The sequence below is a fragment of the Micrasema longulum genome, unplaced genomic scaffold (genome assembly GCF_059751315.1).
Source record: "Micrasema longulum isolate JH-2025_06_02 unplaced genomic scaffold, ASM5975131v1 h1tg000287l, whole genome shotgun sequence".
Taxonomy (NCBI): domain Eukaryota; kingdom Metazoa; phylum Arthropoda; class Insecta; order Trichoptera; family Brachycentridae; genus Micrasema; species Micrasema longulum.
This window is the reverse complement of record NW_028277491.1, coordinates 378,058-404,578: the sequence shown is the minus strand read 5'-3', so window position 1 is coordinate 404,578 and position 26,521 is coordinate 378,058. Positions and strand designations below refer to the sequence as shown.

Genomic DNA, 26,521 nt, shown 5'->3' with positions numbered 1-26,521 from the left:
AAAGAATTCAGTCATTCATCCGCTTGGTCAAGGCGCGGCGCGTGGTAGTGGTTGAGGTCCCGGATTTAATTCCTGGCAATGTCGACGTGAAATATGTATTGTTAAAGCTTATCCTGAAATACTTCACTGTCCATGGACCGACAACGGAACCATAAGACTGATGACATTATCTTCCTATAGCAAATGATCGAGATACGTTGCATTAAAAAAAAAGAACAGCCAAATGCTGTGCCCTATTCACCATTGGGTGCGGATGGGGTATAAAAAATTATTTGTATTAGCGGGCTAAGTGCAAAAAGCAATATTTTTCAACCACCCAAAAACAGACAGGTGTTCGTTGGTCAAGATATACCTATCTACCGATTTTTTAAAGCCATTGGTTTGTGTGTAGATTGATTGTATGTATTTTATTTAATTTCATACGAATACAATATGATATATCGTACTTTCGAAGAAAATAAAATCCACCCAATACTTTGATCAAACTTTTTTATTGATTAATATTTTAAAATTACCGCATTTGTTACATTCACAGTGCTGCCACGGCTTGAAGCTAACTAATATGAATATAGCCTTAAATTGTTTTTTTCATGTTGTGCAATTGATCAAACGAATCGCTGCTACTTTCGTGTTAGTTGATGTTGTCAAGTAGTTTAGAATTTCTCGAATTTAAAGATTTTGTTACAAATATGGTGAGAAATAAGAATTATTTTTAGGTTTTGGTGTTTTCATTATGATTTTAAATTTAGGAACTTATCGATAAATTTATATAAATTATTGTAAGGTTACAATGGGTGACCAAATGGCCATGGTAGGTATACCTTACACTTCACAAAATGGAAGTAATCATTGTAATTGGGAAATTCAATGCAGTCATAATAAAGCAGACGAAAATTTTCTCTTCGCTTTGTACAATTTCGTCTCGGACTGAAATCCTGTGACCTTTATTTTATAAAATTTGGAGTCCTGTCAGCGATGACAGTAGTATCGTGATATGGTAGATGGTTGGCGATTCATAAAATAATACGTAATTTATTTTTACAGTCCGTGAGCGAGTTTTTGAAGGATCTTCCATCTTACGACGAACATAATTTCACCCTCTTTAATACAGATAATGGCATCAGAACCTGTTCCAAGAGGCCATCAGTCTATTTACCTACAACAGATTTTCCTTCAGAACAGAGTGAGTTTTGCTTTACTAACTTATTATTATCTCTTATCCGAGTGCATTCCTTTGTAAAATATATTTATTTTTTACTTTATGCTTTATTGGTATCTCTAAAAATTAGTTTTTATTTGGATGTCCAGCAAACAGACATTAATAAAAAGAAAATCAGATCTCAAATTCTTACTTTAAATCTCAAGGCTTCTTCACTCCAGGTTCTGAATTTTTTTTTTCGTACTAGGCAGCAATAATTAAAAAGAAAATGTTAAAATAAAAAAACATATTCATCTATTTTTTTTATATTTCTATGTAGGTACATTGGCTCAATTATAGGACTGCTTTAATATAGCTTTTTACTTATTATTTTTGCATTATTTACATAGAAAATGCCTTAACAAAAGAACGGGTTATGTGATTATGTTTCTAACTCCAACTATTATTATTACTCCAACTAGTATATGTCGTTATGATAACAAACTATGATGAAACATGAATTGAAATGGAAAATTACAAAGTTTGTGCTTACCTGACTACTTCAGAGATATAAAAATAAATATTAATTTTGAATTATTGAATAGATTGTGCAGAGATTCAAGGTTCGGATTCCACCCTATAACAACAAGATTCTCTTTTTCTTTCACGGTTCTTTGTAACTTGTTGAAAATAGCCCCAAAATTAATATGCTTGAGTGAATTTTAGGAACCAGCCATTTCTATTTTTGAAAATTACTTTGAAAAGGTTTCTTTTTAAAGAGCAATGCATTCTTATGATACATTTTATTTTTTGTGTAGTTCTAAATAAGAAAGAGGAACTATAGTATGGTAGAGTGAATTCTGAACCTTGAAACCCTAGTCTTAATTTAAAGTATATCTTAATATAATATCAGGTTGAGGAAAAAGTCATTTTGTATTTCGTGCCCTTTTTTTTCAACTAAATATATCTCGTTCATTATTAATCACATCGGATCATACAATATGGCGTTGTAAAGGTGTGAGTGTATACTGCAAACGCTTCTTTGAAAGTATTGCGCTTGGTCGGTTTGGTCGTGAACTATAGTGCGTCGAGTATGAAACATTATCTCAAGGTATCACTGTACGTAAAGGGGGTTAGATCTCAACAAATATTGCAGCTACAAAGCTCATTGCAGTTGGGAATCTAGACTTGAACTTTATTTTTGGCAGACATTAAAAATATATATTTACTTTTGGAATAATGTTTTCATTTATTTATTTGCAGTTATTGTCACGGAGAAAACTAATATTTTGCTGAGATATCTACATCAGCAATGGGGAAAAAAGGTATTTATTTATGCATTATTAATTTGGTTCTTGATATCTTCTTCACATGTAATATCAACATTTATTGAGATCAAAAAAAGATTTTAAGGCTTTTGATTTCTTTTTTAAAGTATTGAAATTTCAACAAAAATGGTAAATCTCTTTAAGAAGAGAATAATATTTATGATATTCTTTTTTATTTTAATTACATTTATTTACAATAAATATCTACACAACTCTTTTCATATAGTTTCCTGGCTTGCTAGAAATATTATTATCTTATAAGCTAAAAAGTAAAATTAGTAATGCCGAAACGGCCATAGAGTTTTGGAAAAAGTTCTTGTTTATAAGCAGCAGGAACACAGCCGTAACTGTAGAGAAAAGTATAAGATAGGCTTCCAGATATAAAATATCCGAAATCACAAAATAAAATTAGGTGGTCTGGATAATTTTAGGTATAATCAAAATTCATGCAAAATTTAAAACACAATATATTATGTGCTAGATGATGATTAGTAAATATTTTATATTAGGTATATATTGACAGAATTAAGAAAGGGGTGCTGCGTTGGTTTGGACATGTAGAGCGAATGGACAGCGAAAGAACGGCTAAAAGGATCTACGATGCAAATGTTGATGGATGCAGAAAACGAGGCAGACCGAGAAAGACATGGCACGATCAAGTCCATCAAATACTTGAAGATGGACATGTCAAAAGTAGGAATAATCGGCGTGCGTGCATAAGAAGATGTATGAATGTAGAGGAAGCGAGGTCTGTATGCCAAGATAGAGTGTTATGGCGTTCTATCCTCTCTGCCTACCCCTACGGGGAAACGGCGTGATGGTTTGTTGTTGTTGTATATAAAAAAAATAAAAAAGAATAATAACTGGATTTTTATCAAAACAAGAAAATTTCAACAAACTGTATTTCAAAACAAAATTATTAATTATTAATTACATATACGCAAATATGTAATTAATAATTTTTTTTTTTTTTTTTTTTTCACAAAATGTTTAAAAGAACATGATTTTAAACTTTAGGTTAAGACGTATCTGTCATAATGTAAAAAAATTATATCTATTTTTTTTCTCCGTTAATTTAAAAAAAATGTTGGTTCAAAACGAAATGGTTTTATTTTAATTTGTAATGTTATTATAACGAAAATAAGAGTATGTTTAAGTGTGCACTATTCCAAGATTGAAAATAAAAAAAAGCAACCTAAAGAGAAAAAATATTCATTATGTTTTAAAATTGTCATATTTTTCTAATTATTTTCTAGAACTCTCCTAAGAAAAGAGAAAACAATACTGACGTTCCCGGCCTTGATGACACTAGACCTAGGAAAAGGCCTCGGCTCAACTCCCCATAGTCTTATTCCAGTCGCTGTTTATCTAAACTCCTATATCGCCTCTTTTTAATTTGTAATATAATATAATGATTGATTTTGTCAATAAAATGAAATATTAGAATTTATTGTGGGTGCCACAGATTAACTCAGAAGTTATTATTTTTTTTACTATTACATTTCAATATTAGAAGCAAGATCTGCGCGATTATGTGAATCTATAATTTTTGTTTATAAACAATGCAGTGTACTAAACTCGAATCTACAAGAAGCACTCAGCGTGATATTAGAGAAAATACTTCCTCTTAATTCAATCAATAAAAGTGACGATACAAGTGAAATCGGGTGTATCAATTTTGTATTTATTATTTTAGTTATCTAGAGTTAAAATACAAAGAGTAAATGATACAGAATAGATATCGATGACTTACAATGTAAAAAATATGTGTTAATGTAATTAAGAATGATTGACTTTCATTTTATTTTAGTGTAATTAGTTCATCTGTATTTGACATTTACTTAAGCAATGACACTATTTTGTATATTCCAGTATGTGTAATGGTACACCTAAGTTCACTAACCCCACACACGATAGTCTACTGTTATTTCAATGAAATAATATAGAGTGAAATTGTCTTTTTGTGATTAATAATTACATCTGTATTTATAGAGAATATGTGTTTTATTTACCATTTTATTTAGAAATTGACAACATGATTTAAACTATTATATAATCAAATTTTGGCAAAAAAAATTACACAAAAATAATAAAAACTAATATTAAGTGTGGGTGAGTAAGTGTGGGCAAACAGTAATTTGAAAAACGATAAAGGTTTCATTGCCTATTGAACTATAACAATAATATGCTATACCCTATACCATATACAAATATTTTATAAAGTGTGGTCTTATTTGTTATCTTCATAATTTATTTGCAGCACTATATTTAAACAAATTTGACCTTCATATTCAAACATTTTGGCTTCTAGATCCTAAATGAATTATTTTATATTGCCAAATGGTTGTCTCACTTGTTTTTTATTTACGTATTATGGTTTTCATTGTTTTTTTTCATTCAAAAAACTTTATTCTCTCAAAAATGAAGAAATTATCACCATCATAAACATTGAATATTTGAAAAAGAAAAATTTTTGTACACTGATTTATTAAAAAAAATAATTATAACTATAAAAAAATAAGGATGCGGCCATTCCAGTGTTAATTTTACCATGTTATACCCACAACCTCACAATAAATAAAAGCCATGAAATAATGATGGAGAACTTCATAATGGATAAATATTTGTTCTCATATATTTTGTATTGAACACCTGAAAACACATTACTTTCCATTCCGTAATCATCCATATTATTGTATTTTTTAATCATGTTTTAACCTGCATGTGCCAAATACAACAGATGTTGCTGTCGCTGTCATGTTACAATCATTAATTTATTACATTAACGAGAGACTGAAACTGCCATTGATTCAATGAGGAAGTTCGGTGTCTTTTTAAATTATTTTATTTGTTAATAGACTATTAAAATAAGCAAAAAAAAATTACAAATCGTATTATCAGCGCTGTGATTTTTAAAGTTTTGTATTTCTGAAATAACTTCTAGTGTGACCAGAGATAATGTAGAACTATAACTAGTTCGTGTGACGTCAGAGGTTGTTCTCTGTTAGTTCTTCCCATTGGTTCGTTTACGGTAAGCCAACCGGATATCCTTCACAGCTGTCACATCATTGATTGGTTCATATGAACCAGTGACGTCAATCAAAGTAGTGCGTTTTGGTTAAAATATTTTTTATTATTTTTTCCTACATTTTCAAGAAACTTGGCTGCACAATTTAATACTCTAATTTTTACCGCGCGCAATAAAACATTTTTGTATCCAATTTCCCGTTGGGCTGAAGTCCCTAATTTGGTTCTGCGCCTTTACAGTATCTTTTCTTATCTCAATTAAGTACTGAATTTAAAAAAAAAACATTTAAATCGATGTGACGAAGTTCAAAATTAAGTAAAAGCAAAGTATTCATATTTTTATTTGCATTAGTACACTAATTGCAGCTTTTTTTTTAAATAAGGCAAGATGATCAGTCTTATTTCTCAGGTGCCATGAAAACTATAAATAACTAAACTTTTGTAAGAATACAAATAAACATTTCCTTCCATTGGTGGGATTCACACTCTTACACTTCTGCAAAATGTACTCCATAGTTCTGACTCTCCGCTTTACCTCTGAAAAATTCCGCATCCTTTCCTCTTCATTCTTGTATTCAAAACCCCATTTAATAGCCATTCAGAGTTCCTCTTTCATTAATTTATTAGCAGTCCATTCTGCTCCACAGTGAAATTTATTTATTATCATCTACTATCCACTTCATGAATGTTTCTACAGAATATATTTTCATCACAACAGAATGAGTATTCCATACAGAATTTCTGTCATGCAATGCCACCGATATTTTGAAGAAAACCCGCTTGCAAAGAACAGATGTAAACTCAGAACTACAAGTTGAGTTCCAATGCGACAGCCTAGATTCGTCATCAAGAGGTGAACTTAATTTCCGACCACAATGTTGAATGCGTATCGATGGCAGTTCTTAGAGGTGGAGGTCAGTGCTATGCAAGCTCCTCTTGTCACTATGACCTGTGAATATCTATTATGACGGATCAACTGCAGTAGTGCGATTTGTGTCATAATGTAAAGATATCTTCGTGATCGTAGAACAACGACGAATGTACGATAAATGCGACATTGATTTTCTTTTATATTTAATCTCAAAAAGGTTTTATAATCTACTTCAGTTAGTTATAAAAATAATATTTAACTAAAGCTAGGGTTTCCTAGGACAGCGGTGCCCATATTTTAACGGCCGTATAACACCGTTTTCCTAGGAAACCACACTCTAGTCACCGTTACGACGGTTATCTACCGCATCACCGTTCACTACGGCCGTTAAAATACGGGCACCGCTGTCCTAAGAAACCCTAGCTTCACCCAAGTATCAAATGATATACTTTTGTTCTTATAAAGTTATCACATGTCGTTCCATGATCATATGTTTTTATTTTAATTTTCATTCTTAAAAATTAACCTAAGATTTGAAATAGTTTTGTTTTTTTTTTTTTTTTTTAAAATGCAAAACAATCTTAAAATTATAGTCCTGCTGAATTGCAAGTATGCAATTCGTCAGAAGGTTCTTAATATTTTTATTTGAAAACATTACATATTCTGTATTTTAATAAAAATGAAAACTATCATAATATAAAAAAACCTTTTTCAATTACCCATAATTAGAGCATACTTTGAGACAAAGACAAGGAGCTCCTGTATTTAACTCACCATTCTTAAGAGGATATGACGATTTTGATGAAATGGTATTTGAACATTGTTTTTCTGTCACTCTCTCACAAATGCCTCCCCAATACTGCGCGAAAAAAACAACTGCACGTCGGACTGGTGTCTAACTAAAATTTATAAAATTGACATTTTGTTGCACCGTTTTCCGCACTCCAAATCTGAACCGATTTTCTGGTTTTTTTTTAAGAAAGATTATCAGAATAAAATTTTCTACCAGTATCTTTTGAGTTTTTTAAAAATGGTTACCAAATTTGTATACAGTACATCCAAATACGGCAGATAAAACTAGACGCTTTTAAAGGTTTTTGTATGGTTCTAGCTCCCATAAGAATTTTTTTTTTAAAAACACGGACACACTAATGATAAATATCACAGTTGGTAAAAAAAAAAAAATGTTCTAGTGCCATAATCCAGGGAGAAAATACGGAATAGGTTTGTATGAAGAAGTCAAGACTGTTTCCTCTTAATATTGTTGAGTAACATATCACATATATTAGGTATACTGTATTTGTCGGCCTCGTGGTGAAGTGGTCGCACATTTGCCTACTATGCAAGAGGTCTTGGGTTTGATTTCCGCCATGGTTGACATGAAATATTGATTTAAAAATATGTTTTTACACTAGAATATTTCTTAGTCCCTGGATTGGCACCTGACAAAAATTATCAAGATACACCGCGATTTGTAAACCAATGCAGAGCCCTATGCACCATTAGGTGCGAAAAGGGAATAATGATGATGATGATGTATAGCAATGTCCTTTTTCCATATTTATTCATTTTATTACAATATTTGTTGCAAATATGTAATTACAGAAAATACAAACAAAGTTGTGGTAGAGTGGGGTCCAACCACTGATCTGCGAGGCCGTGACTACCACAGCCTAGATCATATGCAGCAACATTCAGCCACATTACATTAGTTAAAAGATACAGTATGTTTCCAGTATCAATAATAACTACTAGTGTAATCGGGCACAAGAGAAACAATATTTTTATGGAAATAAATAATAAAGGCTCATAGAAAATAAACTTTATTATTTATACTTTATTTTGTAAATGTTTACATGATGCTGTTTGAATACAACATTTCTTCAAAAAGGATTAGTGTTTGAACAAGACAGATATAAATGTGGAGTGTGGATATTCTTAGGATAAAACTATAACTTAAAGGAGACTTGGAGCTCCTTCATTAGATCACATACATATTCCAATTTTTACACCGGCTCCGAAGCGACAAAATGACATTGTAAAATAGAAATACAAAATGCACACTTAATTATTTTTATTATAACTACATAAATCTATTAAAACAATATGTTCAAGTATTCCCCAAATTCTTTAAAATGTCGATACCACAGTTTGGAATCATCGCAAACCACGAAATGCGAAATAATAAACATAAGAAAATGAAAAGAAAAAAGCTTCCCTCGAAGCACGTCAGACATCTCCCGAAGTTAGACTTAATCTTTGGCGGGAACTTCGATGACTCTGGGCTTGTCGATGATACGAGCGGTGCGGTTACCCTTCTCCACGATCCCAATGATCCAGGCCTGGTACCCTTCCTGCTTCTCAATATCCTTACAGTAGGCTGCGGCCTGCTCGCGCGGCAGGCAGATGAGCAGCCCGCCAGAGGTTTCTGCCGAGTGGCCTTGCAACAACTGGAACATGTTCCCGCAGGCCTTGGCCACGGCCGCCATCTTGGCGATGACGGGTAGGTTGTGGATGACGAAGGACACCTCGTTCTTTTGATGCGACGCCAGGTTCTGTGCGTGGCCCAGCAGGCCGAAGCCCGTAATGTCGGTGGAGCCGTGGGCGTTGTACTTGTGCATGAGGCGGGAGGCGATACGGTTGAGACGGCTCATGCTGTCCATGGCGCGGTGGTACGCCTTGCGCACGTCCTCCTCCGACACCACGAGTTTAATGCGGTTCCAGCGCTCCGGCTGGTCCAGCCACTGGTGCGCGTTGACTGCCACCTGCGTGCCCAGCGGCTTGGTGAGCACCAGCACGTCGCCCATCACGGCGTTGTCGGGCACGATGTACTCGTTAGGCTGGCAGATGGTGGACGCCACGCCGCCAATGGTGCACCAGGGGTTGACCACCGTCTGCCCGCCCGTGACGGACGTGCCGGCCTCCAGCGCGGAGTCCTTGAAGCCGCGCATGATGAGCGGGATCACCACGTCGCGCTCCTTCTCCGTCATCTTAGTGGACACGCCGAGCAGCATGAGCATGTTATCACACTCCGTTACTCCCATGGCGTACAGGTCACTGAGCACGTTGGCGGACGCTATCTTGCCCATCATGTACGGATCGTCCACGAGCGGGTAGAAGAAGTCGGTGGTCTGCACGAGGCACAGCCCGCCGTGGCGCAGCGGAGTCACGGAACAGTCCAGACCGATGCCGATGCGGGGAATGGCCATATGCATGAAGTGCGAGTGCTCGTCCTGCGAATTGTAATCTTGCTGCAGAGACTCGACCAGCTTGTTGAGGACATCTTGAGGAACTTTACAACCGCGACCTTTGAGGTCGGCGAATCTCGTTAGACGGAAACTAGCTTCCAAGTCGTGTGCTAGAGGATCGAATGGGCGGCGTAAAGCTAGAGCGTTCGGGTTTCCTCCCATCTCTAGCTGCGCAACCCCCAGATTATCCTGTCCTACAGTTTGATAATCACCCATCGCGCACTATTAAACTTACAAACAATACAGAAAAACACGATGTAGCGAGGTTCAGAAAACACTGGCCGGACCGTGACAAGGCCAATAGACGGACGCTTCAAAATGGCGTTCACCTTCGGTCTGCTCAATGCGCCGGCGCATACCAAAAGTATGCTGTGATTGGTCGAATTTTGATTTCCAGATACATTTCGCGTCGTGATTGGATAAATCGGGCTTCGAAAACGCTTTGAGGAGAAGTCAGTTTTTCTCCTTGACGTCGGCCGGTGATGTCGTTATATTCTATTTGTATTTAAAATGTCGATACTTTCAAGTGGTGAATGCAAATCTAATAGAAAAATCACACGAATCGCATCGATAAAGGGACTTGTCATAAACCAATAGTGATTTATGGAAAAATTGCTAGATTTTTAGTTGGTGTATAGATAGGCTCAGTGCTGCCATATTAGTATTTTTCTTTTCTCTTCTCCGTCTTCGAACTTCGAAACCACATTCGAAACGGGAACGTGTTTCTATTTCATTCCGTAGTTTTTGTAGGGAGCTCGAGTTATTTAAATTATGACACGAACAGTGATTTCCTGCTTCAAACATATTGTGAAAGTTATATTTGCATCTTGATATCGAATTATACATGAATGTTATTCGACAGTATTTTAATAGTAAATGTAAATGCATTATTTTTCGCATCGCGTCAAGTGCCTTCCCGACAAGTGTAATATGAAATAACGATATCGATGTCCGCAAAAAATTGTTTCTCAAAGTTTTGAAAAATGGCTGTAAATGGCTGGAAAAAATGTGAAAATGAAGCTGGATTCCCTTATTATATCAGGTTTGTAAGAAGTTTTAGCGTGAACAATTAATTGTATGAACGTGAGTAGACAACTCGGAATAAAGTTTTAATAAGATAATGGGACTGGAGATTTTACCTTTCAGTAAAATATAATATATCACATGGTAGGTGTATTTCAAAAAGTTACAAAAATGCAACCCGATTTGTTGTAATTTGACTTTTTCCAAAATAAGTTAATGCTTTTTCTCCATCAGGTTCTTGTCAAAAAAGAGAATCAGACTAGAAAATTCTGTAAATACTCGAGAGTATGGGGCGAAGTATGACAATATTTGTATTAATAAATGTATAAATCGTGTTGCAGAGATGAATCTTGTGTTAAACAGTGGGATCATCCGGCTTTTGAGGAAATTATTACGAAGATGAATCAAGTTTGTGATATCCGATATGCTGTTTATAGAATGGCCTATAAGATTATTTCTCTACAAGACAGTTTAAAAGGTAAAAGTTTATATCTATAGTTTATAGAGCTCGGTTTTTGCATCAATCAATACAAAATATAAAAATATTGCTTTTTTTTAGTTCCCAGTATAAGAATTATATCAGGAGTGTTTGGCCACCATTGCCTCAGTTTATCTGAAAGCACCTTCGTGTTGGAGCCCTTTGAACTAGAAGCCATTTTGACAGATATTTATTTTGCCGCTCACAAAGAGGGCTCTTTTACGGGAGACGTTGATCTCGCTACGGAGCTTACTTTTAACTTTCTGTTAAATGTGTATGATAGGTAAGATTTTAATCTAATTTTATTTTAAGAAAAAGTTCAACATAAATTCTTAAGATTTATTAACTTTAAACTATTGATTCTTCTTGAACAAAATGATGTAACTATTATTCACAATTGTGTTAATGTAACTGACATGTTTGCGGTCATGCCGGCTATAGACATCACTCCAAAAGACATTGGTAGTGAAAAGATGCCCATAAATATGCAATTAAATATAAAAAAATGCCACATAATGAGATTTTTTAGAGTAAAAAACCCAATTATAATAATTGTGTCTCATTTATTTACTATTAATGGCATATTTTCTAATCTATTTCTATGATTCAATTTTTATTATTATTACTTGCATGTTTTCTAATTTAAATTTATATTGATTTTTTATAATGTTATTATTATTCTTTGAATTTATTAAGCATCATTTAATGAAATTAAAAATAAAAAAAACACATGAATAAAATAAGGTCCTTCCTAAACACAGGAATTTCCTAGCTAGTCGGGACCTGAAACAAATAAACTCTGTACATTTTAAAACTGTGAAATACTAAATAAATAAATAAATTTTATTTGATTATTTGATGGGTAATATGCAATAAGGCTCAACTTCTGAGGTGCGCGACCTGGGTATCATTTTTTGATAAAAAATTATCCTTTATTAGGCACATAAATAATATTACTAGTAAATCTCTAAAAATGTTAGGCTTCATGTTACAAGTGACTAAGGAATTCAAAAACATAGGCACTTTGAAGTTGATGTATACTTCATTAGTGAGAAGCCAGTTAGAGTATAACTCTACAATATGGACTCCTTACTACAACTGTCACCAAAATTCTCTTGAAAGAGTTCAAAAAAATTCTTACGGTATATACATTTTGAACTTAGAATCAGTCATGAATTTTTAAATTACGTTTTTTTACTAAAAACATTAAATTTGAAGCGTTGTGTTAAAAGAGTGGAAGATGGATCCAGTGTCCTTTGCACCACCGGGTGCGGACAGGGGTATGATGATGATATGATCTGGGTGTGTTCGCAGGGAGCGCTCTTCGTCCATCAGTGTCCAGTCGGCCAAGGTGGGTCTGGCGCTACTGTCGCGGGGGGCGCGGCGCGCGGCGTGGCGCTTCCTGCTGGCGGGCGCGGCCGACCACAACGCGTGCGCGCGCCCGCGCCGCCTGCGTGCGCTGCTGGCGCGCGTGGCAGCCGTGCCTGAGTACCTGGGTGAGGGCACCACCTTCGGGGGCCACACCGTGCAGGCTGAGGTCGACCGCTGCTTCGCCGAGGTCAGGTTTTCCTTGTGAAAGGTTTTCCTTGTGCACTTGTAAGGGTTGACTTGGCTCTCCTGCTCTAACAAGCTAATTAACTAACATATATAATTTTAAATCGGGTTGTGGTCCTGTGGCTAGTGTCTCGGACTCACGGACCAAAGGTCTGTGGTTTGAATCCCACTCTACCCCAACTCGATTCCATTTTCTAATAGTGAGTTATTTACAACTCGTTGAAAATGACCCTCAAAATGAAATATTTGGGTAAATCATAAGAACGCAAATATTTATTTTTGCAAAAAAAGTTCAGTGCTACGGGAAATTGGATATAATTTTTTTATTTTTACATGCGATAAAAATTAGAGTTTTTAATTGTGTGGCGAAGGTTTTCAAAAATGTATGAAATAACAATAAAAATCAACTAATTGGCAACTTCATAGGTTCATGTAGCTCATGTAGTAAAATGTAGTAAAGCGCCCTTGAGGTATTTTATTACTAAAATGGCGCTATATAAGTTATCCACAATAAATAAATAAATAAAAGCTAAGTGTTAATAATAACCAATAAATTGTAGCAAAGTTATTTTTTTGTGTCAGATCTATTCTAGAGGTTTTTTAGCCTCTTTAGATCTGCATATCGCAAGAACAACTTTTAAGCAATAATGAACCGATAATTTAAAATAAATTCTTTGATCTATAAAGATTTGCATCTTTTAAAATTTACATTTACCGTTTTAAATGCCGCTATCACCGTCAGCATTTTCCAACCTGGTGAAAATCCTCATAAAGAAATCATGTGGAGATAAGTCCTCCTCGTCGTGTAGTGGTTTTTTGCATTCGTCTAACATGCTTGTGGTCCCGGGTTTGTTATGTTTACTTTTATTTATTCACAAATAATTTTATTTATTTAATCAAAATTAAAATAAAAACACTTTGTCAAAAAAACAAAGAACAAAAATTGATATGCAAGAAATAACCAACTCAAATAATTGAAAATCATCAAGGAGCTTCCGGGCAAGGCTGATATGAAATATTGGTTTAAAATGTGGTACTACAGTATCATATTTCATTGTCTTTGGTAAGACCCATGTGTAAGACTGATCACCTTACCTTTGTAAAGTAGATGATTGAGATACACATTGCATTTAGTGTATTTATGCTGTGCTCTCGGGTGCCGATAGGAATTTGATGTAAAAAATGTTGTGTGTAGTGATATTCTTTACGTGTGAATAAATTAAATACATAACATAACATGTGGTTTAGTTAACTGTTACACGGAAAGCGAGCTTGCATGTTTTATGAAATGAAAGATATTGCTAACATAATAAAAGATTTAGGTATACTTTTTTATATTAAACTTAGAGAATAAGAGGCAATTTTCTTAAATGAGTTTAGCCACTGAAAAGGAATTGAATATAAATTTGAGTAATGCAGTGGAGAGCGGAAGAAATCTCATGAGTTGGTTGCGTGTGTGTTGTTCTGCATTTTTCTATGGTTGCCTGACGGTTGTTCAACATTTTGAGTTACTGGCCAGACAGTCCCATATATGTGACACAATATTTAAATAAGTTTGTTTGTATTTCGATTCAGACTCCTGGCATGTTAGGCTTATCGGAGCATGGACTGATGGAATGGCTAGACAGTGGTCCCGCTATGCTGGCTTGGACCGACGTTTGTGAGAGGTTGCGCCTACTGAGGACTACTCCACCTATCATTTCACCCTCACCCTGGAAGTGTACGCTTTGTTCTACCAGAAACCCCTGTGTAAGCTATTATATATTATTAACTCGTTTATTTACTGCTGAGAGTAAAGATGCGTAAAGAGAAAGAAGGAACATATCAATTGCTGTTACATAAACTATCTGTTGCAAACATAATCTTTTTAAGTAAGTTAATCAGGAAATTTTTTAATTTGCCATCTTTATCACAATAATGCAAAATGTTATATTTTTATATTTGTACACATACAAATATTAGGAACACAGCAAACATTGTTCTTACTGTAATGATATCAAACGCATCGCGAGACCGCATGTGAGTATTGAAGCTTCAAAATTGTGCGTGATTTCTGGAAATCAGAATACCGCGTGCGATTCCGGGCAATCACAATACTACTGCGTAATGCTTTAATACCGCTAAGTGGAGCAGTTCTAAGCAGTCTTTTTAAATAATTTTTAAAAAAAAGATTTATACTTTCATGTGAATCGCACGCATCGAATATTTGGTGAGAATACAAAGATTCAATGTGATTTTTCTCAAGCCTGGATTTTCTAAGCTTTAATTCACTGGTGAAATTTGGCCTCCTAGCCCCCTAGTGGTGTAAAAAAAATTGTCTATTTTGAAAATATGATTTTTTTAATATAGAATCATTTACGTAGCTGCCATCTGTTTAAGATAATTAACCATTATATCTACTGGATTTCTATTGCCATGAATTGAACCTGGCACCTCAAGTATTGTAAAAAAATGTACTAACCAGTATACCACGAGGCGTTTCAACTACAATGAGGAACTTCAGCCCTATGGGAAATTGGATACGAAAAATGTTTTCTTGAAAATGTACAAAATAATATTAAAAAATAAAAATGAACTACTTTGAACAACATCACTAGTTCATAAGAATAAACCAATGATAAGAGAGCTGTGAATAATATCCGGTTTACTTGAATCATGAATGAATCAATTTATGATATGCGAGTTATGGAAGACTTCCGATTTGCTTACCGTAAACGGATCAATCGGCAGAACTGACAGAAAATAAACGGAAGGGAACCTCTGACGTCACATGCGGAGTAATTTCAGAAACACAAAACTTTTAAAAAATCATAGCGCCGATAATACGATATATGTATAAAAAAAAAAAAATAGACTTAGTCTAATAGTCTATTAACAAATAAAAAAAACCACCGAACTTCCTCATTGAAAGAACTTGTCTAGGGTTCTCGTTCTATTTCACTCACAGAACTGCTGTCTTCATTCCGCCCAGATACCTGAAATGTTCATCGACTTTCATAGTTTAATGTATAAAATGGTAGAATGTTGCTTTTACAGGGATTGAAGTTCAAGTGTACTCGGTGCTGGGGTATGCTGTTATGTGAGAGATGTTACTTGTACAATGAAGGAAAACCAGAGACTACTGGCATCATTCATAGGCATAAAAAGTCACATGCTGTCAAGGAAATCATAGACTCGCAGGTATTTGTATAGCCCGTGTAGCCATCGAGTTGTTTTTTTAAATCTTCCAAATAATCAAATTTCCTTAATCTCCAATTTACATTCCTTTTTAAACTATTTTTTTTTATTTATATAAAGTCCCAACACCATAATATCATTTCATAAAATATTTCAACATGATGTCAGCAAAAGCATCAAATTTAATATGCCGTTTTATTTTTTTAAATTAAAAAAATCTTTATATTTGGCAATCCACATGACTGGAGTTCGGATAAACGAAGTTCTACTGTATTTTAATTTGTGCCGTGTATAAAGCAAATGAATATTCGAATATTAAAAAAGGAATTTAGTGAATTTTTTTAGAATCATCATCATTATTCCCTTTACGCACCTAATGGCGCATAGGGCATCAGTACATCAATCGCAGCGTTTCTTGATCATTTTTTGCTACGTGAAGGTAAGATGATCAGTCATGTGCTTCAGGTACCAGTCTAGGGATTACGAAATATTCTAGTGTGAAAACACCCTTTTAAATAAATATTTTACATCAACCATGTCGGGAATCGAACCCGAGACCTCTTGCATGGTAGACACATGAGCTGACCACTACACTACGAGGCCGATTTTAGAATTTGCATGTTTTGTTTTTGTCTCGGGTTTGATATTTATTTAACACTTTATATACATATAAAAGCGCGGGTATATTGCCATAAGGCAATTTCTTCCTACCTACCCAACCCGTTTTTTTTTGTTAAAATTACAAATACATGGACATATTGAATCTTACAATTTTATACAAAAATTAAAAACAAAGCTTCATACTAAAAGTCAGTTTCTCCCCCTTTTTATATCGATTAATAAAAATCATTGTAATTTTATTGTGTATTTGTAATTATAACATCGTATTGTAAAATGCTAACTACTGTCATAAATTAAAATAAATCTGTAGCAGGCTATATCATCTGGTCCGCAGGCTGTAGTTTGGTCCATCACTGTCCTAAAGTATTTCTTTGTTTATCCAGGCCATGCCATCTAAGTGCATGATCGGCCTGGTCAAAAGTGTGAAGAGAGTACTGAGCTGCCCCGCATCCTGTAGGAGGGGCGCGCCCCCCTCACGCGCCTCCCCCCCTGTACAGTTTCCCCTGCAGGGCCATAGATATGACAGGGAGAAGCTGAACATCTTCACTTCCACTATCGGCAAGGCCTCTGGAAAACAGATATCCGATCCTAAGATTGTTCTGCAGGATATAATCGCCCAGTTGGAATCACAAAACAAGTAGATAACCTACATTAATACCCCTTTAATACTATCTTTTTATTGGTTTTATTATGTTTTTTATTTATTTTTACTTCAAGGTGCCCGAGAGACTGGGTAAATAGGGAGGTCACGGCATTCCATAAAAAGGGTAATCCATTAAACTGTGATAGCTATCCTGGCATCACATTACTTAGTGTACTTAGGGAAAAGTACTCGCATACATAATACGGTAGAGTTTTAGGACCCGTTATGCGAGTATTAAGATAGAACTAGGTGGGTTTCCTACCTGGTAGGTCATGCGCTGATCATATCCCCTATTATTTCTTATATATATAAATGACATTGATGTTTGCTTTCATTATTCAAAATTTCTTCTTTATTTATTTAATTTAATTTATTTAATTAATTTTACAATACGCCCAAGGGGCATTTACAAAAAATATACAGTTAAGTACAAACATAGTGCCTAAAAATTTAAAAGATAAACAATACATTTAGAAACAATAAGAAGCATACTGCCATGCAAAATAAAAAGTGAAACTTTACATAGTAAAAAGAAAAAATAATTTTATATGGATATAATAAAAGTAATTGAATTAAAAAGCAAATTGTAAGTAACTTGTAAAGAATTCAAACAAAAAAATAAATACATTTTCATATATTTATAAGTATAAAAATAAATATACAGGTAACTACAAACAAAGAAAGTAATAATTTTATAAATACACAACACATTAAAAGAAATAAAAAAAGATTTTATATACATGTAGAAACAATAAAAAGCAAACTGCAATGCAAAATAAAAAGCGAAACTTTGCATAAAAAAAAAAAGATTAAAAATATGAATATAAGAACAATGTTAAAATTAAAAAACAAATTGTAAATAACTTGTTGAGAATTCTAAATATATATATACACACATATATACACATATATACGTATAAAAAAAATGTTATTAACAAATTAATCTTAAAAACAAATAATGAAAATTAGTTAACAGTAAGTATATGTGTGAAAATAATATAATATACGGTACACAAAAATATTTGATAAATTAATATCAGAAAGAGATAAGATAATAATAATACACATCAAAAACAGAGAAAGAATTGTATGAAAAAGAAAGTTTTATTACGACATTAATAATTTGCTTCAAACAGTGCATTTAAGAACGTTTTAAAATTAATAATTGTCGTATTAAAAATGTCTATTTCACAAGTAAATTTGTTGGCTAAGGAATGTAAACGCGGAATCGGAGAGTGTCGTGCATAGTTAGTACCAGTAGTTTATGCCGATGATATGAAAATATACGCTAAAGTTGAATCTCGAGAAGATTGCCTCATGATTCAAGACGATCTTAATCGTCTAACTGACTATTGTATTGAAAATAAACTGTTTTTGAATATTAATAAATGTGTGTGTTACATTCAAATAAAAATTCTTAATTTTAATTACAAACTAAACAATAATGTACTAATGAGAAAGCACGAAATTAAAGATCTTGGGATTGTTCTAGACTCGAAACTACTTTTTGAATCGCATATCAATAAAATTACCTCCAAAGCATTTAGCATGTTACGTTTCATAATTTGAATGAGTAAACACTTTGATAATCCAAAGGCCCTAATTACATTATATTATACGTTTGTCAGAAGCCATTTGGAATACGCATCTCAGATATGGAATCCCCAGTATGCCATATATATAACAAGAATAGAAAATATTCAAAACAAATTTATAAAGTACCTAAAATATAAAACCGGTATTTCTTATGTATCAACTCTCACTGCCTCCACCTACCATGAAATCACTTCTCTACAATACCGCAGAGTGTGTGCGGACCAACTACTGCTTCACAAAATTATGACAGGAATAGTTGACTGTACAGAACTACTTAGTTTAATAACAATAAATGTGCCAGCCAGGATTTGTAGACGATACCACCTGTTTTATGTACCAATAAGTAAAACATCGTATGTTAAAAATGCTTTTTTTCGTAGGACTTTTTCAGTGAACAATACAAAATTTAAAGATATAGATTACACAAACATCACTCTGTCAGATTTAAAATTTACACTAAAAATGCATTATGTAACTTGGTAAACATTATAATAATAAATATGTACATCTCCCTTCCCCTCATTATCCTCTCTTCAAGCATCCTTGTCCTCATTCCGCCCAATTTACAATAACTTACTGTTCTTAAAAAAAATCTTTGATTCTTGAAAAATATTTACGAGTACATGAAATAACATTTTTATATGTAAAAACTTACATGTATTTATTTAATATGTAATATATTTTCTTTACTAACTTTGTATACTTTGTGGAAATCTGTTATTAGTTCTGAGTTTAAACACTATATCTGTTTGTTTACTATAAATATGTATGTAGAACTGTTAATTTCCCAAATAAAATAATATATGCTGTATTCTACAGGAGAACGAAGAACTAAATAGTTCCTTGGTCGGGTGCTTCGTAGATTATGAACAAGCATTTGATAGTCCACATAGACATACACTCTGGAAAATGCTTGAAGCAAATAGGGTGTCTCTAAAACTAGCTGAATTTATCAAAGCCCTTCACTCAAATAGCACAGATTGGTCGGAGGTCACCACCGGTGTTCATCAAGGTTGTGTCCTTGCACCATTCCTTTTTATAATCCTAAGAACGTCAATTCCACTAGATCGTGGAATATCCATCTTCTTCTGGAAACTCTGCGACCTAGAGTATGCCGATAATGCAGTTATAATTAATGATTAAGTCGGGGGTTTAAAAGTCACTGTAGATAGGCTAAATAGGTACTCCGTATGCATGGGTTTAAAAATCGATATTGCAAAAACCCATGTACTGTGTAACACTTTGTGCCTCGATGCCCAATATCCCCTGACTGTTAAATCAAGTTATCGAAAGGGTCGAGAGTTTCAAATACTTGGGAGTATATGTTACGGAAAATAGCAGCTTTTAAAATGAACTGGGAGTGCGGCTAGGAATAGCAGGCACCACATTCTATACAGGGTTAAGGAATGAGTTACTAAAAATCACTGTATACAGACAGTATTTTGAAATCAAGCTCTTCGGTCGGTTTTTATTATTTAAATTATTTTTAATTTTTTCTTGTTTAAATGTATTTTTCAATACTTAAAAAATACTAAATTTTGAAAACAGGAGTTCTTTAAAATCTCACGACACTAGGGGTTAAACATATTAATTATTGAGAGGCTACAGGGCCTGAAGATGTGCGGCCATAGTTCACTCTTAGGATAACTGAGGACATTGGAAGCAAAGATAACAACCTCCAAAAAAAAATTTTTTTTGGTCATGATGTCATTCTGTATTTTATCAACTTTATTTTTATGAAAAACATGAGTTGAGTTGCAAATGTAGTTTAAAATCATACTTCTGATGGTTTGAAAATAGTGTTTGGAAGCAAACATAGCAATATCCATCAGCCATTTTATTTGACCAATGACAGGCTCGAGATTCAAATTTTCAAAATGGCCGTGACATACAAATACTAAGAATGTTTTTTGAATTCGTGTTTCTATTAAAGCTAATTTATTAGTATCTTAAAGTTTAAATTCAGTGAAAATAACATTTCTAACATGAAGACTCTTTTTGGCATTAGTGTAGCAGTTTTTGTTATTTTTTTCGAAAACACCAAAACGGGAGTTTGCTATCTTTGCTTCCGATGCCCTTAACCAGACTATACATTAGTTTCTTAACATTTTTAATCCTAATATATTTTATATAGAATGGACAAAAATCCCAAGCAAATACCCAAGCTACCTATGTCGGGTTTCTTAACTCTAAAATTAGGTAAAACATTAACATATTTGCATTATTTAAAAAATATTTTGATAAAGTTTGTGTGTATGTATTACAGAGCGCTTAAGAATTTGTCAAGTTTACTAAATGAGGCGCAGCAAGTAAACAGTATGGACCGGAGGATTCAGTACAAGGTGGATAGTCACTGGGGACAGATTGCTGTGCAAATTAACCGACTCAAGATGTTTAAGGTTAGAAGAAATACTTAACTTACTACTGTCATTACGCCATTTCCCAATGCCACATGCATCTGGATCTGGATTGACATACATCTTGTCATAGATGTCCTTCGGTTAGGTCTACTTTTGATGTTAACAGATTTGAGGTTTGTGCCAAGTCATGTCATGCAAAGTACTGGTTGTTTAACTAAAGTTGTCCTGTTCGCAAAACCCGCACAAATGCATTTAAAATCTACAGGATGTTGATTTAAAAAATAGCTTTTATTAAATTTTAACCAAATGTGCTATCTTTATTGTTTATCAATAAGTTTGTATACATATTGTCTCCAATATAATTTGTACTGTGCATTTTAATTACACTATATTGATTATTATTATAATGAACATGAAATATTAAACAAAAAACATCCTTGTTTAAAAATAAATAAATATATGATATTTTCCTAAGTGATTGTTTTTTTTCACTCTAATCCAAAGGAGATTTTTAAAAACATCAAAAATAATATCAAGATTTTTAAAATCAATATTCTGTCCATTAAAAATGTTTTTGTGTAAGTTTTGCGAAAACGCCAGCACTATACATGATTTGATTAAATGAAAATATATATTTATAAACCAATGTATTTAATCCATAGCTGAATACATCTACATCGAATACATATTTTTATTTTTTTACTATTAAGAATCGCAGCAAAATGCAGACGAACGCAGAAGCATCCTGTGTATATTTTATTACCATATCAATAGCAACTAACAAAGCAATAGTTGTCTATGTCACGCTCATAAGTGCGTCTGAGCGCGAGAGAGACAGCTTATTCACAGATACTACAGAATGCGTTTGTGTAAGTATTGCGAACGCCCCAGCTTTAAAAAATCCACTAGGGGGGTAGGGTAGAATAGGGTAGCCTCTTTTTTAAAACCATTTATCTGGCAAAAATGGCCTGGTATAAATGATAAAGATGTATGTATATAGTAAACCTGGGAGCATAAGCAACGCTTTTGTGCATTTTGTTAGTTCTGGCTTAACACAGGACATACATTCCATGAAGCTGGAAAGTAAGCATGAGGAGTATGTCGGACTCCTGTTTTACGCGGTTTCAAAATATGTAACACTTCTAAAAAATTATGTTTTTGAGCATTAATTTAAAAAATCTTAACGGTAATGCGATGTATTTATTTTTGTTTTTTTCCTACTCCATTTACATGTGCTTACTACTGGTATTGAGATAAAATAAAGGTTATGGATATCTCAAGTCATGAAAACGATGTTGTACTAAATGTACATAAACGGGTAGGTCCATGCGATAAGCGATAATGAATTATCGCTGTTACCATTTCTTTAAATTCATTTTCAAAAATAAAATTAAGTTACAATACTTTTTTTGTCAATATCCCGAATCGATTTTTATACAAGGAAACCTAACTTATCCACCAATTTTCATTATTTTAGTATACTTTTTTACAGGGTATAGCATGGAATATATAAGGGTATTATTTGCAAACACGGTACACACCAACATACTTGTATTGGAACGAGCCGTGTTTGCAAATACATAATACCCTCATAACCACCATGTAAAACAGGAGCCTTCAAATAGACGGGTATATCTAAATGCAGTCTTATTTCCAGGAAAACTTGCTTCCTGAGTGCGAGGATACAGAAAATCTTGACAGCCAAGTTATTAACAAGACACTACCTCAACATCGCCACCTGAGGATGGAGGCCTTCGAAGCCTTTAGCCCTATTCCCATCATGGCCAAGGAATGCATTAATGAAACCACCATTATGGAGCACAAGCATATTGTCACTCCCAACTTGGAGGGATCGAAGATGGACAAAGTTAGCAGTGCACTGATGCCGATGTCAAATTACTATGACGATAGCATTTCCAAGGTTTCCATGGGTGATATTAGCTCCTGGTTTTCGAACGGTACATTTTTTTAAACATTAATTTATCATCATCATCATCATTCCCTTTCTTCACCTAATAGTGCATAGGGCACTGAATTGGTACACCAATCGCAGCGTATCTTGATCATTTTTGTTACATGAAGGTAAGATGATCAGTCTTACGCTTCTTGCATCACACTTGCATCACACTTGCGATGTCATCATTCTTCACGCCAAATATTACTGCTGATTTTAATTAGCATAGGAAAACTAGAATTGTCTGTCCTGCAGTGAGAAGTACATTTAAAGCTTTTGAATTTTCTAAGTTTTGTTAATTTTCGTGGTTTGATTGTTAAGAAATATTTTTTGCCAAATTAGCATATAAAAAATTACAGTAAAAAACACTGGTTTTTATGAACAGTTTCTGGAAAGGGCGGGCACTTTCTTTGCAAATCATATTACAGTGCCTTTAGATTTACAAGCAAAAAGGAAAAAACCAATTAACTTCACCATATTTTTCTAGTTCTGTTTCAATGATATATTATGTTTCGCTTGTTGCAATTCGAAATTGATAAAATTTGTAATGTTTTTCACTAGAAACACATGCGGAGAAAGACACTAAGGATTCGTCCCAGAGAAAGAAGAGAGTATTGGGTCCGTGCCCTTCCAGCTCAGAAGACAAGTTCAACGCTGACCTGGAGAGTGTGGCAACGTCTAACAACAAGATGAAAGAACTGAATGCCGATCTTGATAGTGTTCTGGACAGACTGCAGTCCATCTTAGCTAATAACTTCACTCTGGATGGTAATTTTAAACTGAACTTCTATGCACAGTAAATTACATCCCTGTAATTTGTACTTCCCTACCATTTATATTCCCACGATTTGCTTTTACCTGCCACTTACGTCCTCGCAATTCGCCCTTACCCACCATTTACACGTCCCCACATTTTTCCCTCATCTACCATTTACGTCCGTTCAACGTGTATATCGATAAGTGCATGAAAGAACTATTTTTATTTGTTAATAGAATATTAAACTAAGCCAAATTTTTTTAAAATTTTATTTTTATATATCGTATTATCAGCGCTATGATTTTTTAAAGTTTTGTTTTTCTGAAATAACTCCGCGTGCGACGTCAGAGGTTGTTCTATGACAGTTCTTCCGATTGGTTCGTTTACGTTGACCAAACCGGATATCCTTCAATGCTCTCATATCATTGGATTGTTCATATGAACCAGTGACGTCATTCAAAGTAGTGCGTTTTTATTAAAATATTTATTATTATTTTTTTCGTACATTTTTAATAAATTTCACTGTACAATTTAATGCTCTAATTTTTACCACGCGCAAGAAAACATTTTTTGTATCCAATTTCCCGTAGGGCTGACGTTCCTCATTCTTGGTAACAAAAGTCTACGATGTATTCGAGGGAAGTGATTTACTGATGAATGTCGATAAATCGAATGTGATGGTTTTTGAAAGAAATGAAAGTATAACTAAATGTGAAATCACTGTGAATGGAGTTATACTAAAACAAGTAGAGGAATTTGTGTATCTGGGAAGTATGTTTACTAGGGATGGAATGACTGAGAAATATATTGAAAGGAGGGTGAGTGCCAGAAACAGAGTGCAAACACAAAATTAGCCGTTCACAATGGAGTCCAGGTCCCGACCCTGATGTATGGGAGCGAAGTACGGACTTGGAAAAACAGGGATGAAAGTCGGCTGAATGCTGTCGAAATGCGATCTCTCAGGCGAATGTGTGGTAAAACTATGTACGATAGATGCACAAATGTTGAGATCCGTACGTTATATATGGCTGAGACAAGCATTATCGACAAAATCAAGAAAGGAGCTCTGCGCTGGTTTAGACATATAGAGCGAAAGAACGGCTAAGAATATTTACAATGCGAATGTTGATGGATGCAGAAATAGAGGAACCAAATCCAACAAATACTTGAAGATGGACATGTCAAAAGTCTGAATAATCGGCGCGCGTGCATGAGAAGATGTATGAATGTAGATGAAGCGAGATCTGTATGCAAAGATAAAGTGATGTGGCGTTCTACCCTTACGGGGAAACGGCGTGATGGTTTGTTGTTGTTGTACGTCCGATAAATATTACTTAAATTTAAAGTAATTTTTTTATGTAGTACAATTCATTCACTATATTGTTTATGTTTTTTTTTAAAATATCTTTTGTTAAAAATTGTCTCGAGACAATGTTATTTTATTACTGGGTGCGAATAGGGAAACGATGACCATGTTTTATAATTTTTGTGGTTTTTTTTTATTTACTATTACATCGAAATGTTGAAACTTTTGTTTTTTTTTAGAAACAAGCTTCGACAATACTCAATTGAAAGAGACGGCTAATGAAATGGAAGGTCTTCTCGGGACTCTTATACGAGGTGTGGAACAAAGGAGAACAATCAAAGGTGACAAAATATAACCGAGCCCCTTAACAGGGTAAGCTAAATTGCAAGTTAACAATTTTGATTCATATTGAAGGAACATTTACTGTGTCAATTATGCAAATGACATTCCAAGATTTCTGGTCAAATTATATTATGTTGAATATAATAAACCGTGACATATTCGTGCTTTATTCCAAATGTATATTTAATCCTACTTTGTCACAAGAAAAAAATCTTAGTTATAAATCAGGTTGAGACTGTTTGATCATATTTATTTTTATTACACGTATTGTCCTACGCCACAAGATTACAATAACTCAGCTTGGTTTTTACGTACATATGTATTTAATAATTGTTTTGAATGTAAAATAATAGACTCGCAGGGCAGGCTCCCTAGGAGTACGTAATATGTAATATGATGACTGTTGTCCTGTATGATTTTAAAAAAATATGTTTTTCTTGTGATTTTAAGATTTACAAGTTATTAAAATTAAAAATATCTCGACAAATGAATGTAATATCAAAGAATTAAATATTTGTATATTTTATCATATAATATTATCGAATACAATTTAATATAAAATAAAATAAATATTTGAAGCATTAACTTTATGATTTTTCATGTTAAATAATAAAACATACATATTTATGTATTGAAGAATGTATGTTTGAAAGTCTATTTATTTATTGTGAAAATGTTTTATTGCATTTTTAAATTATACAAATGTGATCTTATTAAAATACTTAAAAGATCTTATGAAAAATAGAAAATCATTAGCATGTAGTTTTTTTAAATGTTTTCCATTAGTAAGCGACGTTTTTAATTGTTTTGACTAAATAGTCGAATTTGGTTTCAAGACCTACCAAACTTTTATATGAAAAGTGATTTTAGACGTTTTCTTTTCAAATCTTATTATTTCTATTCAATTTTATATTAACTTGCCAAACAATGCATCTGTTATCTCTCTTTGTATCTGATAATTGGAACCAAGTTCGACTATTAATTTATGATAAAATATTTTTATTAATTTGCATAATATAAATTACAACTTTATTATATGAGTCAATTACACTCGAAATATACTACGCAATATTATTTGTATATATACAGAAAGAAAAA

General features: G+C 33.6%; 3 protein-coding genes across 3 annotated transcripts; 2 read left to right on the top strand and 1 right to left on the bottom strand.

The window, feature by feature from the left end:
• Nucleotides 1-559: 559 nt before the first annotated feature.
• LOC148282814 (DET1- and DDB1-associated protein 1) lies at nt 560-4,462 on the top strand. The gene is made up of 4 exons (XM_088224483.1): nt 560-692; nt 1,045-1,183; nt 2,402-2,463; nt 3,723-4,462. The coding sequence occupies exons 1-4, from the start codon at nt 639-641 to the stop codon at nt 3,810-3,812; spliced, it is 345 nt and encodes a 114-aa protein (XP_088080609.1). The 5' UTR covers nt 560-638; the 3' UTR covers nt 3,813-4,462.
• A 3,709-nt stretch (nt 4,463-8,171) lies between these two features.
• On the bottom strand, nt 8,172-10,271 carry Sps1 (inactive selenide, water dikinase). The gene has a single exon (XM_088224482.1). It carries the CDS (start codon nt 9,826-9,828, stop codon nt 8,617-8,619), a length of 1,212 nt encoding a protein of 403 aa, XP_088080608.1. The 5' UTR covers nt 9,829-10,271; the 3' UTR covers nt 8,172-8,616.
• LOC148282812 (uncharacterized) lies at nt 10,148-25,850 on the top strand. Its single transcript, XM_088224481.1, has 11 exons — nt 10,148-10,654; nt 10,977-11,113; nt 11,195-11,396; nt 12,428-12,671; nt 14,243-14,416; nt 15,704-15,847; nt 16,849-17,102; nt 20,971-21,103; nt 22,722-23,022; nt 23,580-23,786; nt 25,321-25,850. Exons 1-11 carry the CDS (start codon nt 10,596-10,598, stop codon nt 25,434-25,436), a joined length of 1,971 nt encoding a protein of 656 aa, XP_088080607.1. The 5' UTR covers nt 10,148-10,595; the 3' UTR covers nt 25,437-25,850.
• Nucleotides 25,851-26,521: the final 671 nt, after the last annotated feature.

What these genes read in the sequence shown, in the direction of transcription:
- LOC148282814 (XM_088224483.1), top strand. Translation starts at nt 639, where the DNA reads ATGTTGTCAAGTAGTTTAGAATTTCTCGAATTTAAAGATTTTGTTACA. An exon ending in AAGATTTTGTTACAAATATG is followed by an intron (nt 693 to 1,044) that starts GTGAGAAATAAG and finishes TTATTTTTACAG; the next exon opens with TCCGTGAGCGAGTTTTTGAA. An exon ending in ATCAGCAATGGGGAAAAAAG is followed by an intron (nt 2,464 to 3,722) that starts GTATTTATTTAT and finishes ATTATTTTCTAG; the next exon opens with AACTCTCCTAAGAAAAGAGA.
- LOC148282812 (XM_088224481.1), top strand. Translation starts at nt 10,596, where the DNA reads ATGGCTGTAAATGGCTGGAAAAAATGTGAAAATGAAGCTGGATTCCCT. An exon ending in GTTCTACCAGAAACCCCTGT is followed by an intron (nt 14,417 to 15,703) that starts GTAAGCTATTAT and finishes TTGCTTTTACAG; the next exon opens with GGATTGAAGTTCAAGTGTAC. An exon ending in AGGAAATCATAGACTCGCAG is followed by an intron (nt 15,848 to 16,848) that starts GTATTTGTATAG and finishes TTGTTTATCCAG; the next exon opens with GCCATGCCATCTAAGTGCAT.
- Sps1 (XM_088224482.1), bottom strand. Translation starts at nt 9,828, where the DNA reads ATGGGTGATTATCAAACTGTAGGACAGGATAATCTGGGGGTTGCGCAG.